The sequence below is a fragment of the Nansenia antarctica genome (assembly GCF_963989245.1).
Source record: "Nansenia antarctica genome assembly, chromosome: 9".
NCBI classification, from domain to species: Eukaryota; Metazoa; Chordata; class Actinopteri; order Argentiniformes; family Microstomatidae; genus Nansenia; species Nansenia antarctica.
In genome coordinates this window covers 43544-61043 of record NC_137679.1, presented here as the reverse complement: position 1 = coordinate 61043, position 17500 = coordinate 43544, and the positions used below count along the sequence as shown (strand labels likewise).

The following is a 17500-nucleotide window of genomic DNA, read 5'->3' as shown; positions in this document are numbered from 1 at the left end:
AACCGCGATGATACCGCCGAAGGCCAGGATGTAATGCTGAGGAAGAGGAAGAGGAGGAAGAGGAAGAGGAAGAGGAGGAAGAGGAAGAGGAAGAGGAGGAAGAGGAGGAAGAGGAAGAGGAGGAAGAGGAAGAGGAAGAGGAAGGCCAGGATGAAATGCTGAGGAGTGGTAAATGGACTGACTTATATAGCTATGCCTTATTCCTGCACAGTAAAGCTCTTTACAACGGCCTCTCATTCACCCATTCACACACACATTCACACACACATTCACACACACATTCACACACACATTCACACACCAATGGCAGCAAGCTACCATGCAAGGCGCCGGCCCGCTCACTGGGAGCAATTTGGGGTTCACACAGCAACACCAGAGAGGTGTGGAAGGGGATGAAGACCATCACCGGCTACAAACGGAAGAACAGTCAGGCAGCGGTCCCAGACTTGGCTAAGGCCAATGAGCTCAACCACTTTTTTAACAGGTTTGACTCAGCGGCCGGTGCCTACTCTGTCCCTGCTGCCCCTCCCACTACCTCTCCCGCTTCACCAGCCTCCCCCACATCCCACAGCTACAGCCTCGGCAGCACGGCTGGGCCCCCTTCCCCTCCCCTCCCTCCTCCATTCCCCCCCCCCTCCCCTCCCCTTCCCCTCCTCTCCCCCCCTCTCCCACCAAGTCCCCCCCCCTGTCCCTCACAGTGGAGGAGGTAAGGGCGGAGCTGAAGAGGCTGCACCCTGGAAAGGCGGCGGGTCCTGATGGGGTGTGCTCGCGGCTGCTGAAGGTCTGTGCAGACCAACTGGCTGAGCCCCTCCAGAAGCTCTTCAACCTGAGTTTACAGTCAGGGACGGTGCCAGTTCTGTGGAAAACATCATGTCTCGTGCCAGTACCCAAAACTGGGCGCCCGGCCGAGCTCAACGACTACAGACCGGTTGCCCTCACTATAGTATGAAGACACTGGAGCGGCTGCTTCTGAGACATCTGAGACCACAGACTGAACATGCACGCGATCCCCTGCAGTTCGGGTACCAGGAAAAAGTTGGTGTGGATGACGCTGTCCTCTACCTCCTCCATCGTGCTTACTCCTACCTGGATGAGCCGGGAAGTCAGGTGAGGATAATGTTTTTTTACTTCTCAAGTGCCTTTAACACCATCCAGCCTCTTCTACTCCGAGAGAAGCTTTCAGGTATGGGGGTTGATCCCTCCACTACATCCTGGATCATGGACTACCTCACTGGACGGCCACAGTCAGTCAGGCTGGGGAACTGTGTCTCGGACACAGTAGTGAGCAACACCGGGGCTCCGCAGGGAACTGTGCTGGCTCCCTTCCTGTTCACCCTGTACACATCAGACTTCAACTACAACTCTGAGTCCTGCCACGTACAGAAGTACTCTGACAATACAGCCATAGTGGCGTGCGTGAGGGATGGACGGGAGGGGGAGTACAGGGATCTGATAGGAGCCTTCAGCGTCTGGATTCAGATTCAGATTCAGATTCAGATAACGTTTATTGCCACTATGCATTACACATATAGGAATTTGCTTCGTCACCACAGCAAGTGCGTTTATACTTTTTTTTACGAGTCAAAAAACAGGACAACACAACAACAACAACACAGGACAGACAACAGTGCATTGGATAGTGCGGTATAAAGTAAAGTGCAGTGCAGAGTTTTTACAGTGAGTCCAGTTCAGTCCTGGGCAGACTTGGGGGCGGGGGGGAGGGGGAAGCCAGAGTCATTTAGCAGCCTGGCGGCTGAGGGGTAGAAGCTGAGCCTGTGGCGGGCCTTCAGTGCCTTAGGCAGCCGCAACCTTCTTCCAGAGGGAAGCAGGGTGAGGAGGCCGTGGCCGGGGTGGAAGGGGTCTGCCATGATCTTCCTTGCCCTCCTCAGAGCCCTGGTGTCATGCAGGGAGTTGAGGGAGGGCAAGGGACAGCCGATCACCCTCTCTGCTGAACGTAGCACCCGCTGCAACTTGGCCTTGTCCTTGGTCGTTGCAGCAGGGAACCAGGTGATGATGGAGTGGGTGAGGATGGACTCTATGATGGCCGTGTAAAACTGGACCATCATGGACCTCGGCAGCCTGAGTTTCCTCAGCTGCCGGAGGAAGAACATCCTCTTCTGGGCCTTCTTCGTGAGGGCGAGAGGAATGGTCTGCTCCTCAATCAAACCAAGACCAAGGAGCTAGTTATAGACTTCCGTAGGTCTAAGCCACCTCGGTTGCCCATTAACATCCGGGGCGAGGATATCGAGGTGGTGAAGACCTACAAGTACCTGGGGGTGCATCTGGACGACAAACTGGACTGGTCCACCAACACAGAGGCACTTTACAAGAAGGGCCAGAGCAGGCTGTACTTCCTAAGGAGACGTAGGTCTTTTGAAGTGTGTGGAGAGATGCTGGCCATGTTTTACCAGTCTGTCATGGCCAGCATTCTCTTCTACGCTGCAGTCTGCTGGGGGGGAAACATCACCAAGAGGGATACCGGACGGCTGGACAAGCTCGTAAAAAAGGCGGGTTCAGTGGTGGGAAGGAGCCTGGACTCTCTGGGGACGGTGGTGGGAAGGAGTCTGGACTCTCTGGGGACGGTGGTGGAGAGAAGGACTAGGAGTAAGCTGCTGTCCATCAGGGACAACCCCAACCACCCCCTCCATCATGTCCTCGCTGGGCAAACCAGCAGCCGCCGCAGAGGGCGGTTCATATCGGTACGCTCCCGGACGGAGCGATATAAAAAATATTTTATCCCGGCTGCATTAAGACTGTTCAATGGCAACTAAAGTAGTAGTCGGGGTCAAGGCTCCTGAAATATTATTTATTTTAATCATCATCATCACTTTTTAGTATTTTAATCTAATAACTATAGCCATCTTTTTATCCACTTTTCTATCATGATCTCACTGTTTTTTATATACTGTACATGGCTGGCCCAGTATTATTGTCTGTCCTTTATGTTGTGTTGTCATGTGTTGTTTGTAGAGAGTGGCGTGGCAAAATGAATTTCCCCACGGGGATAAATAAAGTATAATTGATTGATTGATTGATTCAGTGTCTTGCCCAAGGACACCGCGGCATGTGGCCAGCCGGGGCTCGAACCGCCGATCTGCCAACCTTGCGATCAAGGTTCATCATTAGCACTTTTCCTGCAAACGTTGCAGCTCAAAGTGCTCCAATCATTATATAATCATCATTTAATCATTTAGTCATTTAAAGGCAATATTAAAAAGATGGGTTTTTAGTCTAGACTTGAATATATGTGCTGAGGTTGCATCCCTAATGTAAACTGGCAGTGAGACACAATCTGGAGCATAAAATGAGAATGCAGCCTCACCAAATCTCTTCTTTTGTGCATTGTACCCTACACATTAGTATAACGTATACAATGTATATTGTACAATTAGTGTACAACCAATACTTGTACATTAGGCACATGTCCACACCCCTCCACGTCCAGGTGTAAACACTAGCATGCAGGACAGGTGGAGGCTGATCCAGAGCTAATAAAGGACAGCCCTTCCAGCCCCGCATTGTTCAGGGTTCGGTTTTAAAAACAAAACAAATGTGTAAACATACAGCACAGGGCAGGCCTTCGCTGTGTGCTAATGTTGCATTATCTAAATCTACTAACCAAAATAACCTTAATCCTTCCAAGAGAGACGAGGGGTTGAGAGCTCGAAACCAAAACAAGGAACCCAGGCTGACAGGCGTAGAGCGTGTAAATCCACAGGCAGATTATCCACTATCTTTTTTTGGATGTTTTTTCGACAGTGTTCTCAAACTACAACGCCCAGAAACACACAAGGATCACACAGCCTGAGCTGGTTTGTTGGGAGGATCATCTTTAACGGTCTTTAACTGATCGGTGGCGTCCCAGCCCCGTCCTGTCTATCCAAACACAGTGACATGACATTTGACCCAGATATCCAGTGTGGGAAATCAACGCGAAAGTTATGGAATCAGCAGCAGTCTTTTTCTAGTCTAGTTCTCTGTTGTCACCTCTCTCTCTCTCTCTCTTCCCTCTCTCCTTCTCAGAGATAGCCATCCTGACATACCTGCATACCTGCATTACTCTCCGCAGGTGAATTATGGTTGGAAGTTATGACTTCAGGGGAACATGTCACTGCAGGCATTCATAATGCAAATTAAGCACCTTATTAACCACCTAGCCCTGTGCATTGTCCACAGTGAGGGACCCTAACCCTAACCGGGGTAGAAGGAAGCAATTTACCATGAGAGGAAGGGGGTTGTGGACTCATTTACCACTGGTACAGGGTTGTGACTCATTCACCACTGGTACAGGGTTGTGACTCATTCACCACTGGTACAGGGTTGTGACTCATTCACCACTGGTACAGGGTTGTGACTCATTCACCACTGGTACAGGGTTGTGACTCATTCACCACTGGTACAGGGTTGTGACTCATTCACCACTGGTACAGGGTTGTGACTCATTCACCACTGGTACAGGGTTGTGACTCATTCACCACTGGTACAGGGTTGTGACTCATTCACCACTGGTACAGGGTTGTACTGGTACAGGGTTGTGACTCATTCACCACTGGTACAGGGTTGTACTGGTACAGGGTTGTGAGGGTTGGGGAAACACTGTACAGTGGTAAATGAGTCACAACCCCTCGAAAGGTAAATTGCTTTTCTACAACACCCACCACATAATATAAAAAATAAATACACAGTTGTAACATTAAATTCATGTATTTACAATCATTAATCGTTTCAGAATACATATATCCTTCCGCCACAGAATACAGTCCCATAAACCAGATCAACCATTGCATTGTAGGTCAGCACAGGTGTTCTTAATCAGATTGATTGGGAGGCGCATTGACACTGGAAATGCGGTCTGAACTGTGGGTTGTTGGGATATTTACCACTGCTGCTAGCCAATCAGAATCCAGTATCCAAACATGCTGTTGGAGAATTGGCACTTTTCTTCTTCTACAGACTATTGACAAGGAAACACTTTCACCTCAGTGTCTCTAACTTTGTGTTGGCTTGTCTTCCGGTTTCACACGCACATGTGGTATTGTTTCCCCTGACCCCTGGGTGACCCCTGTGTGACCCCTGTGTGACCCCTGTGTGACCCCTGTGTGACCCCTGGGTCCCCTCCCACAGACACCAGGCCGTCCTGTTTAAGCATGTACCCAAACACACATGGGAACATTTGGTAGACAGGGCCTGGAAACTACTCTCTCCCTCAGCCACTCAGAGACTCTGGAACTCTCTCCCTCAGCCACTCAGAGACTCTGGAACTCTCTCCCTCAGCCACTCAGAGACTCTGGAACTCTCTCCCTCAGCCACTGAGGCCTCTTTCACACCGGCAGTTCCGAACGCCGGTTCGCGTTCGCGAGCCGAAACCTCCGAACGTTGGCGCTGTCTGGCGAACGAGCCCGCGTTCATACCAGTGTATCGTTCGCCAGACAGCGCCAACGTTCGGAGGTTTCGGCTCGCGAACGCGAACCGGCGTTCGGAACTGCCGGTGTGTAAGCCCTATCAGAGACTCACCCTCACTCTCCACTTTTAAATCCCACCTCAAAACCTACCTGTTCTCCCATGCATACAACCTCCCCTACGCCTAACCATCTCCCCTAACCCTGCCACCCCCCTCCCCCCCTGGACATGCATACAACCTCCCCTACCCCTAACCATCTCCCATAACCCTGCCACCCCCCCCCCCCCTCCCCCCCTGGACATGCATACAACCTCCCCTACCCCTAACCATCTCCCCTAACCCTGCCACCCCCCTCCCTCCCTGGACAAGCATACAACCTCCCCTACCCCTAACCATCTCCCCTAACCCTGCCACCCCCTCCCTCCCCCCCTGGACATGCATACAACCTCCCCTACCCCTAACCATCTCCCCTAACCCTGCCACCCCCCTCCCCCCCTGGACATGCATACAACCTCCCCTACCCCTAACCATCTCCCCTAACCCTGCCACCCCCCCCCCCCCCTCCCCCCCTGGACATGCATACAACCTCCCCTACCCCTAACCATCTCCCCTAACTCTGCCACCCCCTCCCTCCCCCCCTGGACATGCATACAACCTCCCCTACCCCTAACCATCTCCCCTAACCCTGCCACCCCCGCCCCCCTCCCCCCCTGGACACACATACAACCTCCCCTACCCCTAACCATCTCCCCTAACTCTGCCATGACAAATATGAGTGGGACTGCCCACAAAAAAAGAGAAATACATTCTGATTCTGATGCATTTTGAGAAGCAGGTGAGGAGAGAGGATGGTAGGAACAGAGGAGAGGATGAAGGGATGAAGGGATGAACAGAGGAGAGGATGAAGGGATGAACAGAAGAGAGGATGAAGGGATGAATGGTTTCCCGTACCTGGAAGCCCAGCAGGATGCAGAGGTACCAGGGGGGCCGGTCGTTCAGGGAGTAGACCAGGCCCAGCCCCGGGTTCTGGTCCAGAGCCTCTCCCAGGCCCGCCTTGCTGTGTGACCCGTCCATGTCCATCTGCTCTGCCTGGCCACTGCTGTCTGGGCCCTGCAAAAGGAACACAACACAACTGTATTGGCCATGTGCAGCACTAGCAACATGACTTGGTATTCTCCATGCTGAACAAATGGACTGCACTTATATAGCTATGCCTTATTCCAAAAGCGCTTTACAATGGCCTCTCATTCACCCGTTCACACACACATGCACACACCGATGGCGGCCAAGCTACCATGCAAGGCGCCGGCCCGCTCACTGGGAGCAATTTGGGGTTCAGTGTCTTGCCCAAGGACACCTCGACATGTGGCCAGCCATGTGGCAGAGTGCCAAAAACCATTGTCTGATTTTTATTTTACTTTGTATTTCGTGTATATCGTTTATTTCAAAGGGACAATAGACAGCCATTGACTCTCCCTGAATTAGCTGGGTAGCTGAATGACATCAGCAGTCCCTGGGCAGGTAAACCCACAGGGGAAATACGGCCTCAGATGTTATAAACAATTTAAAACAGAAACTACAGGACATTAAAATGTCAATTTAGCTGACCATGGGGGTGGAACAGCGTGTTGTAGAACAGAGTGTTGTAGAACAGCGTGTTGTAGAACAACGTGTTGTAGAAGAGCGTGGGTCGTGACTGAGGTGGCGAAGCTGTCAGGAGCCCAGTGGTCTACCGTCAGGGGCAGTCATGGTGCCAGGCCCGCTAAGGCTGGCCAGCGGGATCTGGAGGTGTTTGGCCAAGCCCATGTCCAAGCCTGCTGGGCCCATGTTTGGCTCAGTCTCACTGTAACAAGGTGAAGGGGTGAGGACCCAAGTGAAGCAGTAACGAAGGACTCAGGGTTTGATAATCCAAGGCTGGTTCATGAGCCTGATCGCCTGGGGGAAGTAGCTGTTGGTTAGTCTCTGAGTTTTGGCCCTGAGTCTCCAGAAGAGGCTTCGTCTTTTGGACGGCATCGGTTCTAACAGGCTGTGGTTGGGGTGGCTGGGGTCTAACAGACTGTGGTTGGGGTGGCTGGGGTCTAACAGACTGTGGTTGGGGTGGCTGGGGTCTAACAGACTGTGGTTGGGGTGGCTGGGGTCTAACAGACTGTGGTTGGGGTGGCTGGGGTCTAACAGACTGTGGTTGGAGTGGCTGGGGTCTAACAGACTGGTTGGGGGGGCTGGGGTCTAACAGACTGTGGTTGGGGAGGCTGGGGTCTAACAGGCTGTGGTTGGGGTGGCTGGGGTCTAACAGACTGTGGTTGGGGGGGCTGGGGTCTAACAGACTGTGGTTGGGGGGGCTGGGGTCTAACAGACTGTGGTTGGGGGGGCTGGGGTCTAACAGACTGTGGTTGGGGGGGCTGGGGTCTAACAGGCTGTGGTTGGGGTGGCTGGGGTCTAACAGACTGTGGCTGGGGTGGTTGGGGTCTAACAGACTGTGGTTGGGGGGGCTGGGGTCTAACAGGCTGTGGTTGGGGTGGCTGGGGTCTAACAGGCTGTGGTGGGGGTGGCTGGGGTCTAACAGACTGTGGTTGGGGGGGCTGGGGTCTAACAGACTGGTTGGGGGGGCTGGGGTCTAACAGACTGTGGTTGGGGAGGCTGGGGTCTAACAGACTGTGGTTGGGGGGGCTGGGGTCTAACAGACTGTGGTTGGGGGGGCTGGGGTCTAACAGACTGTGGTTGGGGTGGCTGGGGTCTAACAGACTGTGGTTGGGGGGGCTGGGGTCTAACAGACTGTGGTTGGGGGGGGCTGGGGTCTAACAGACTGTGGTTGGGGTGGTTGGGGTCTAACAGACTGTGGTTGGGGGGGCTGGGGTCTAACAGACTGTGGTTGGGGTGGCTGGGGTCTAACAGACTGAGGTTGGGGGGGGCTGGGGTCTAACAGACTGTGGTTGGGGGGGCTGGGGTCTAACAGACTGTGGTTGGGGGGGCTGGGGTCTAACAGACTGTGGTTGGGGTGGCTGGGGTCTAACAGACTGTGGTTGGGGTGGCTGGGGTCTAACAGACTGTGGTTGGGGTGGCTGGGGTCTAACAGGCTGTGGTTGGGGTGGCTGGGGTCTAACAGACTGTGGTTGGGGTGGCTGGGGTCTAACAGACTGTGGTTGGGGGGGCTGGGGTCTAACAGACTGTGGTTGGGGTGGCTGGGGTCTAACAGACTGTGGTTGGGGGGGCTGGGGTCTAACAGACTGTGGCTGGGGTCTAACAGGCTGTGGTTGGGGTGGCTGGGGTCTAACAGACTGTGGTTGGGGTGGCTGGGGTCTAACAGACTGTGGTTGGGGTGGCTGGGGTCTAACAGACTGTGGTTGGGGAGGCTGGGGTCTAACAGACTGTGGTTGGGGGGGCTGGGGTCTAACAGGCTGTGGTTGGGGGGGCTGGGGTCTAACAGGCTGTGGTTGGGGTGGCTGGGGTCTAACAGGCTGTGGTGGGGGTGGCTGGGGTCTAACAGACTGTGGTTGGGGGGGGCTGGGGTCTAACAGACTGTGGTTGGGGGGGCTGGGGTCTAACAGACTGTGGTTGGGGGGGCTGGGGTCTAACAGACTGTGGTTGGGGTGGCTGGGGTCTAACAGACTGTGGTTGGGGGGGCTGGGGTCTAACAGACTGTGGCTGGGGTCTAACAGGCTGTGGTTGGGGTGGCTGGGGTCTAACAGACTGTGGTTGGGGTGGCTGGGGTCTAACAGACTGTGGTTGGGGTGGCTGGGGTCTAACAGACTGTGGTTGGGGAGGCTGGGGTCTAACAGACTGTGGTTGGGGGGGCTGGGGTCTAACAGGCTGTGGTTGGGGGGGCTGGGGTCTAACAGACTGTGGTTGGGGTGGCTGGGGTCTAACAGACTGGTTGGGGGGGCTGGGGTCTAACAGGCTGTGGTTGGGGTGGCTGGGGTCTAACAGACTGTGGTTGGGGTGGCTGGGGTCTAACAGACTGTGGTTGGGGGGGCTGGGGTCTAACAGACTGTGGTTGGGGGGGCTGGGGTCTAACAGACTGTGGTTGGGGAGGCTGGGGTCTAACAGACTGTGGTTGGGGGGGCTGGGGTCTAACAGACTGTGGTTGGGGGGGCTGGGGTCTAACAGACTGTGGTTGGGGTGGCTGGGGTCTAACAGACTGTGGTTGGGGGGGCTGGGGTCTAACAGACTGTGGTTGGGGGGGGCTGGGGTCTAACAGACTGTGGTTGGGGGGGCTGGGGTCTAACAGGCTGTGGTTGGGGGGGCTGGGGTCTAACAGACTGTGGTTGGGGGGGCTGGGGTCTAACAGACTGTGGCTGGGGTCTAACAGACTGTGGTTGGGGGGGCTGGGGTCTAACAGACTGTGGTTGGGGTCTAACAGACTGTGGTTGGGGGGGCTGGGGTCTAACAGACTGTGGTTGGGGTGGCTGGGGTCTAACAGACTGTGGTTGGGGTGGCTGGGGTCTAACAGACTGTGGTTGGGGGGGCTGGGGTCTAACAGACTGTGGCTGGGGTCTAACAGGCTGTGGTTGGGGTGGCTGGGGTCTAACAGACTGTGGTTGGGGTGGCTGGGGTCTAACAGACTGTGGTTGGGGTGGCTGGGGTCTAACAGACTGTGGTTGGGGAGGCTGGGGTCTAACAGACTGTGGTTGGGGGGGCTGGGGTCTAACAGACTGTGGTTGGGGTGGCTGGGGTCTAACAGACTGTGGTTGGGGAGGCTGGGGTCTAACAGGCTGTGGTTGGGGTGGCTGGGGTCTAACAGACTGTGGTTGGGGTGGCTGGGGTCTAACAGACTGTGGTTGGGGTGGCTGGGGTCTAACAGACTGTGGTTGAGGTGGCTGGGGTCTAACAGGCTGTGGTTGGGGGGGCTGGGGTCTAACAGACTGTGGTTGAGGTGGTTGGGGTCTAACAGACTGTGGTTGGGGTGGCTGGGGTCTAACAGGCTGTGGTTGGGGGGGCTGGGGTCTAACAGACTGTGGTTGGGGGGGCTGGGGTCTAACAGGCTGTGGTGGGGGTGGCTGGGGTCTAACAGACTGTGGTTGGGGTGGCTGGGGTCTAACAGGCTGTGGTGGGGGTGGCTGGGGTCTAACAGACTGTGGTTGGGGTGGCTGGGGTCTAACAGACTGTGGTTGGGGTGGCTGGGGTCTAACAGGCTGTAGTTGGGGTGGCTGGGGTCTAACAGACTGTGGTTGGGGAGGCTGGGGTCTAACGGACTGTGGTTGGGGGGGCTGGGGTCTAACAGACTGTGGTTGGGGAGGCTGGGGTCTAACGGACTGTGGTTGGGGGGGCTGGGGTCTAACAGACTGTAGTTGGTGGGGCTGGGGTCTAACAGACTGTGGTTGGGGTGGCTGGGGTCTAACAGACTGTGGTTGGGGGGGCTGGGGTCTAACAGACTGTGGTTGGGGTGGCTGGGGTCGAACAGTCTGTGGTTGGGGGGGCTGGGGTCTAACAGACTGTGGTTGGGGTGGCTGGGGTCTAACAGACTGTGGTTGGGGGGGCTGGGGTCTAACAGACTGTGGTTGGGGTGGCTGGGGTCTAACAGGCTGTGGTTGGGGTGGCTGGGGTCTAACAGACTGTGGTTGGGGTGGCTGGGGTCTAACAGACTGTGGTTGGGGTGGCTGGGGTCTAACAGACTGTGGTTGGGGTGGCTGGGGTCTAACAGACTGTGGTTGGGGTGTCTGGTGTCTAACAGACTGTGGTTGGGGTGGCTGGGGTCTAACAGACTGTGGTTGGGGGGGCTGGGGTCTAACAGACTGTGGTTGGGGGGGCTGGGGTCTAACAGACTGTGGTTGAGGTGGGGCTGGGGTCTAACAGACTGTGGTTGGGGGTGGCTGGGGTCGAACAGTCTGTGGTTGGGGGGGCTGGGGTCTAACAGACTGTGGTTGGGGTGGCTGGGGTCTAACAGACTGTGGTTGGGGGGGCTGGGGTCTAACAGACTGTAGTTGGGGTGGCTGGGGTCTAACAGACTGTGGTTGGGGGTGGCTGGGGTCGAACAGTCTGTGGTTGGGGGGGCTGGGGTCTAACAGACTGTGGTTGGGGTGGCTGGGGTCTAACAGACTGTGGTTGAGGTGGCTGGGGTCTAACAGACTGTGGTTGGGGTGGCTGGGGTCTAACAGACTGTGGTTGGGGGGGCTGGGGTCTAACAGACTGTGGTTGGGGTGGCTGGGGTCTGACAGGCTGTGGTTGGGGTGGCTGGGGTCTAACAGACTGTGGTTGGGGTGGCTGGGGTCTAACAGACTGTGGTTGGGGTGGCTGGGGTCTAACAGACTGTGGTTGGGGTGGCTGGGGTCTAACAGACTGTGGTTGAGGTGGCTGGGGTCTAACAGACTGTGGTTGGGGTGGCTGGGGTCTAACAGACTGTGGTTGGGGGGGGGCTGGGGTCTAACAGACTGTGGTTGTGGGGGGGCTGGGGTCTAACAGACTGTGGTTGGGGGGGCTGGGGTCTAACAGACTGTGGTTGGGGGGGCTGGGATCTTTGATGATCCTACGGGCTTTGCTGACACACCGTTTGTTACAGATGTCCTGGATGGAGGGAAGCTGGGCTGATGGAGGGAATCTGGGCTGTCCACACCGCCCTCTGTAGCTCTGTGGTTGAGGGCAGGTCGGTTGCCTTGCCAGGCAGTGACGCACCCAGTCAGGCCCGCAGGTGAAAGAGGTCAAAGAGGCGCTGCTTTGCCTTTCTCACCACCTGTTTGGTACGCACATCCCAGGTGAGGTCATCGGAGATGTGGACGCAGAGGAACTGTGTGTGTGTGTGTGTGTGTGTGTGTGTGCGTGCGTGTGTGTCGCAGAAAGTCTGTGCAAATAGTTTTAGGTGCAGGTGAGCAGCAGGTTAGTTTGTTCGTTTATTAGGATCCCCGTTGGTCCGACACATTGGGGCAGACAGGTGGTTCAGGCATACAGGTGGGTCAGACATACAGGTGGGTCAGACATACAGGTGGGTCAGACATACAGGCAGGGATGCTCCGATTTATCGGCCACCGATTTAAATCGGCCGATTTCACTCCAAATGACTCGATCGGTGATCGGCAAAAATGGCCGATCGCAAAAAACGATCTTTTTTTTTTTTTCTTTTTTTTTTCTGGGGAAGACAGATAACTGAACAGAAAACATAGGAGGACGTAACAGTATGTAAACCATGAAGGCCACGTTTATGATGTCTTTTATACAGCCATATCGACTGACTTGGGCTTCAGGCCCTAACTGGGTGATAGGCCAGACCTTTACTATGCCATAAAAATGGGTCTGCGTTTGCTTGGTGCCTAATGGATCAAAACTTTTGTCTAAAAAGCAAAAAATATGTAGGCTATCCAGTCAGTAGGCCTAGAGTTATGTATTTAAAAAAAAAATCGGTATCGGTTGATCTTGAGGAAAAAAAATCGGTGATCGGTATCGGCCCCAAAAATCCAGATCGGAGCATCCCTACATACAGGTGGCAGAGGTCCTTGGGGATTTTCCTTAGACTTAAAAATAGGTGTTCAATGAATACAGGTGAACAATTAAACTGCCCTGACCCCTAACACATACTAATGTATGATTCTCTGTTCTGACCTCATACTAATGTATGATTCTCTGCCACCCAAAGTACACCCTTGTTCACTCCCCTACAAGGAGTTAACACCATAGTTAAGGTTACCATAGTTACCATAAACCAATCTAATGTGTTACTGTAGATGGGTGAACTTCAGGAAAAGGGTTGAATCAGCCTGTAACATCAACACGTTTGCTTGTTTGAAGAGCCACACCATTGCTAACGCCACAACCAGTTCAGCAGCAACGTGTTCAGATTACTGATAAGTATTCCTTTGCTGCCATCTACTGGGGATTTCCCCTGACACACAATCCAGACATGTTTTTAAACACAATGGCAGGAACTTTTCAAGTGTCTTGGTCCCTCTGTCACTGCATTTGGTTCAGCATGACTCAGAACCCAGAAGTCTTTGTACCCTCCTCCCCTAACCTCGTCAACAGGTTTGAAAGCCTGTACTCTCCTCCCCTAACCTCGTCAACAGCAGGTTTGAAAGCCTGTACTCTCTCCCCTAACCTCGTCAACAGGTTTGAAAGCCTGTACCCTCCTCCCCTAACCTCGTCAACAGGTTTGAAAGCCTGTACTCTCCTCCCCTAACCTCGTCAGCAGGTTTGAAAGCCTGTACCCTCCTCCCCTAACCTCGTCAACAGGTTTGAAAGCCTGTACTCTCTCCCCTAACCTCGTCAACAGGTTTGAAAGCCTGTACTCTCCTCCCCTAACCTCGTCAGCAGGTTTGAAAGCCTGTACTCTCCTCCCCTAACCTCGTCAACAGGTTTGAAAGCCTGTACTCTCTCCCCTAACCTCGTCAACAGGTTTGAAAGCCTGTACCCTCCTCCCCTAACCTCGTCAACAGCAGGTTTGAAAGCCTGTACCCTCCTCCCCTAACCTCGTCAACAGGTTTGAAAGCCTGTACCCTCCTCCCCTAACCTCGTCAACAGCAGGTTTGAAAGCCTGTACCCTCCTCCCCTAACTCGATCAAATTTCAGGACCCTCCTTTCGTGACTTTTCCTAGATATGTGCGTTCTACCACCCAGTATCCTTACATTTTCAAAATCACATCAGGATAAGATAGTTTGAAGCTATTTTGCTAGTTTTTCTGTGTAGGAAGCAGGCTAATTTACAAGCGGCCATTGTGTGTAAATAGCAGCTTAGCATTGTAAAGAGGGCGGCTCTTATAGTCTGTTCTAGTGTTAAGCAATATAATGTCCATGTTTGAATACAGTCCCCAGCGTAAGTAATGGGACAGTGAGGCATGTTTTCTTCTTTTGGCTCTACACTCGATTGGACAAACACTTTAACTGTGAGGTTTTGATTGGACAAACACTTTAGCTGTGAGGTTTTGATTGGACAAACACTTTAGCTGTGAGGTTTTGATTGGACAAACACCTGTACAGCCTGTACTCTCTCCTCTAACCTCGACCAGAGTGGTGTCACTGGAGGTCCAGGAAGTCTTCGTTAAGCCAATAAAAACTATCAGAAACTATCAGAAACAAGCAGAAACACAGGGTTAGGGTTGGGGCCAAAGTTAGGAGTTATGGAATATCATTCAAAAGAAGAAAATGCACTGGTGACCTCAGCAATCACAGGCTAAGGCATTCTTTTTAATGTGCCAAATGTCAGATTCTGTTACAATGCTCCTTCAACTTGGAATGTACTTCAGAAAAAGTTGAAACTTCGGGTTAGGGTAAGGGAAACCCATCCCACTCTCTGGTTTTAAACTGTGTGTTACATGCAAACGTGCTGAGGTTATCTTTATATAGCCTGTATCTGCTCACTGTTTCTGTTGCTTGTTTGGTGTTATGTTATGTTGTATATTGTATGTTGTTATACTGTAGGTGTGGTGTCTTTAACTAAGTGCTGCTTTTCTTGGCCAGGGCTCATTTGAGAAAGAGGCTACTGTCTCAATATGACTACCCTGGTTAAATAAAGGATTATTAATAATAATAATAATAATAACAATAAGTCAAACTTCTACAGTGGATGACTGAAGAATGCCCACCATAAATAATAATAATAAATACAAAAAATGTCCCACAGAACACATCAGGAGGTAGAACAACTGTCTGACGTAATCTAAGATGGCGCCGACCATGGCTGCTATGTTGCTACAGCTTGTTGTGTTCTGTATGTTCTGTGTCTCTGTGTCCTGCCTAACGTCGTACACAAGCGACGTTCTACAGCACATGAGGGGTTTAACCCCACCGGACATCTTCCCCAAACTACTCACCCGTTCCACGGACATTCTGGATATGCTTGTGAGGGGGACCGCGTTTTTTGCCAGTGCTGTGAGGTGGATCAGAAGGCAGCGAGGTCGGAGAGCTGGCTGTTTGATTCGCCTTCGGCGGAGAGGAACGCGACCACCACTCCCGGGCATATTCCTGAGCAACGTGAACTCCCTCTACAATAAAATGGATGAACTCCGGTGTCTCGTTGCAAGGAACAGCGACTTCCACTCCTCGGCTGTCTTCGCGTTCACGGAGACGCACCTATCTCCATCTGTCCCCGACGAGGCGGTGGAGCTAGAGGGATTCTCCGCGTTCCGGGCTGACAGAGACTTCGAGGCGGTGAGCAAGTCTAGGGGTGGGGGGTTAATGTTCTTTGTTAACGTGCGCTGGAGTTCCGAGGTGACAGTGCTCCACAAACACTGTTCCACGGCTATAGAATCACTATTCATCCACTGCCGTCCTTTTTATTCCCCCCGTGAGTTCAGCTCATTCATTCTCGCGTGTGTCTACATTCCACCTGATGCGGACGTCACCGCAGCAGTAGACACACTGGCAGAGCAATTGATGAGTGTGGAACGTAATTACCCGGACAGTTTTGTTGTTGTTTTGGGGGATTTTAACCAGGCTAATCTTAGCCGGGTGCTCCCCAAATACAGGCAGCAAGTCACGTGTCCCACCAGGGGGGTGAACACTCTGGACCATTGCTACTGCACAGCTCGTCAAGCCTACCATTCTGTCCCCCGTGCTGCACTGGGCTACAGTGACCACATCCTCATACACCTGATCCCTCGCTACAGGCAGAGGTTAAAACTGTCTAAACCTGTTGTACGGCGATTCAGGGTGTGGTCCAGTGAGGCATGTGAGCGACTCTGCGCCTGGTTGGAGAGTGCAGGCTGTGACCAGGACTTGGTGGAGTGGGCGGGGCCAGAGGCTGGTAACAATCTGGATGTATACACAGACACTGTTACACCATTTATCAGCCTTGGCGAGGAGGTGTGTGTCCCCCTCCGCTCCAGGAAGTCCTTCAACAACGACAAGCCCTGGTTTTCATCCCAACTCAGGCGTCTGAGGTCAGAGAAGGAGGTGGCTAGGCGCAGTGGGGACGTGGACCGGGTCAAGCAGGCCAAGTACAGGTTCGCCAAAGCGGTGAAGGAGGCGAAGCATCGCTTTTCGGAGAAGCTGCAGAAACAGCTCTCTGAGGGGGATTCCGCCTCCGTCTGGAAAGGCCTAAAGACCATCACCAACTACAAACCCAGGTCCCCGCTGATGTCCGACAACCTCCCCCTCGCTAACGAGCTGAACGAGTTCTATTGTAGGTTTGAGAAAGAGAGGTTCCCGCCCACCCCCGCCCTCTCCCTCCACACCCCCCGGCTACAACCACCACCCCCGTCCCCCAGGGGGGCCAATGTCCCTCCTGCTACCCCCACCCTCCCCCCTCCCCCCCCCCTCCCTCCCCCCTCCTCACCCGCCCCGCCCACCCCCACCCCCCTTTCCCCACCCCCTCTCTCTGTCACAGTGCGAGAGGTAAACAGACTGTTTAAGAGGCAGAATCCCCGGAAGGCAGCTGGTCCGGATTCCGTCTCTCCCTCTGTCTTGAAGCACTGCGCCGACCAGCTGGCCCCGGTGTTCACCAACATCTTCAACGCCTCGCTGGAGCTGTGTCACGTCCCAGCGTGCTTCAAGGCATCAACCATCATCCCCGTCCCCAAGAAGGCCAAGGTCACAGGCCTCAACGACTACAGACCCGTCGCTCTGACCTCCGTCGTCATGAAGGTCCTGGAGCGCCTTGTCCTGGCCTACCTGAAGCTCATCACGGATCCTGTGCTGGACCCCCTGCAGTTCGCGTACAGAGCCAATAGATCCACGGAGGACGCCGTGAACATGGCTCTGCACTACGTACTAGAACACCTAGACACTGCAGGCAACTACGCCAGGATCCTGTTCGTGGACTTCAGCTCGGCCTTCAACACGATCCTCCCACACATCCTGGAGCACCAGCTATCCCTGCTGCAGGTGCCGGTCTCCACCTGCAGGTGGATCACGGACTTCCTGACTGACAGGTCTCAGCGGGTGAAGCTGGGGAAGAGCATTTCCAGCTCCAGGACCACCAGCACGGGCTCCCCGCAGGGCTGCGTCCTGTCTCCAGCACTATTCTCCCTCTACACCAACAGCTGTGTCTCCCGCCACCCCTCGGTCAAGCTCCTGAAGTTTGCAGACGACACCACCCTGGTGGGCCTCATCTCCGGGGGGGACGAATCTGCCTACAGGGGTGAGATCGAGGGGCTGCAGAGATGGTGCAGTTTAAACAATCTGGAGCTAAATGCTCTAAAAACAGTGGAGATGGTGGTGGACTTCCGAAGGAAAGCAGCC

At 54.0% G+C, this 17500-nt stretch overlaps 1 protein-coding gene across 1 annotated transcript in view; it reads right to left on the bottom strand.

The window, feature by feature from the left end:
• LOC308165026 (solute carrier family 23 member 1) overlaps positions 1-17500 on the bottom strand; it is a gene marked incomplete at both ends in the record, with an annotated part of 88126 nt that overhangs the window by 63204 nt on the left and 7422 nt on the right. Inside the window, 2 exons of the mRNA XM_080539127.1 lie at positions 1-36; positions 6353-6511. The exon at positions 1-36 is cut by the window's left edge and continues 122 nt beyond it. Of these exons, the coding sequence (XP_080395253.1) occupies positions 1-36; positions 6353-6511 (195 nt within the window). The remainder of the gene's footprint in view (positions 37-6352; positions 6512-17500) is intronic.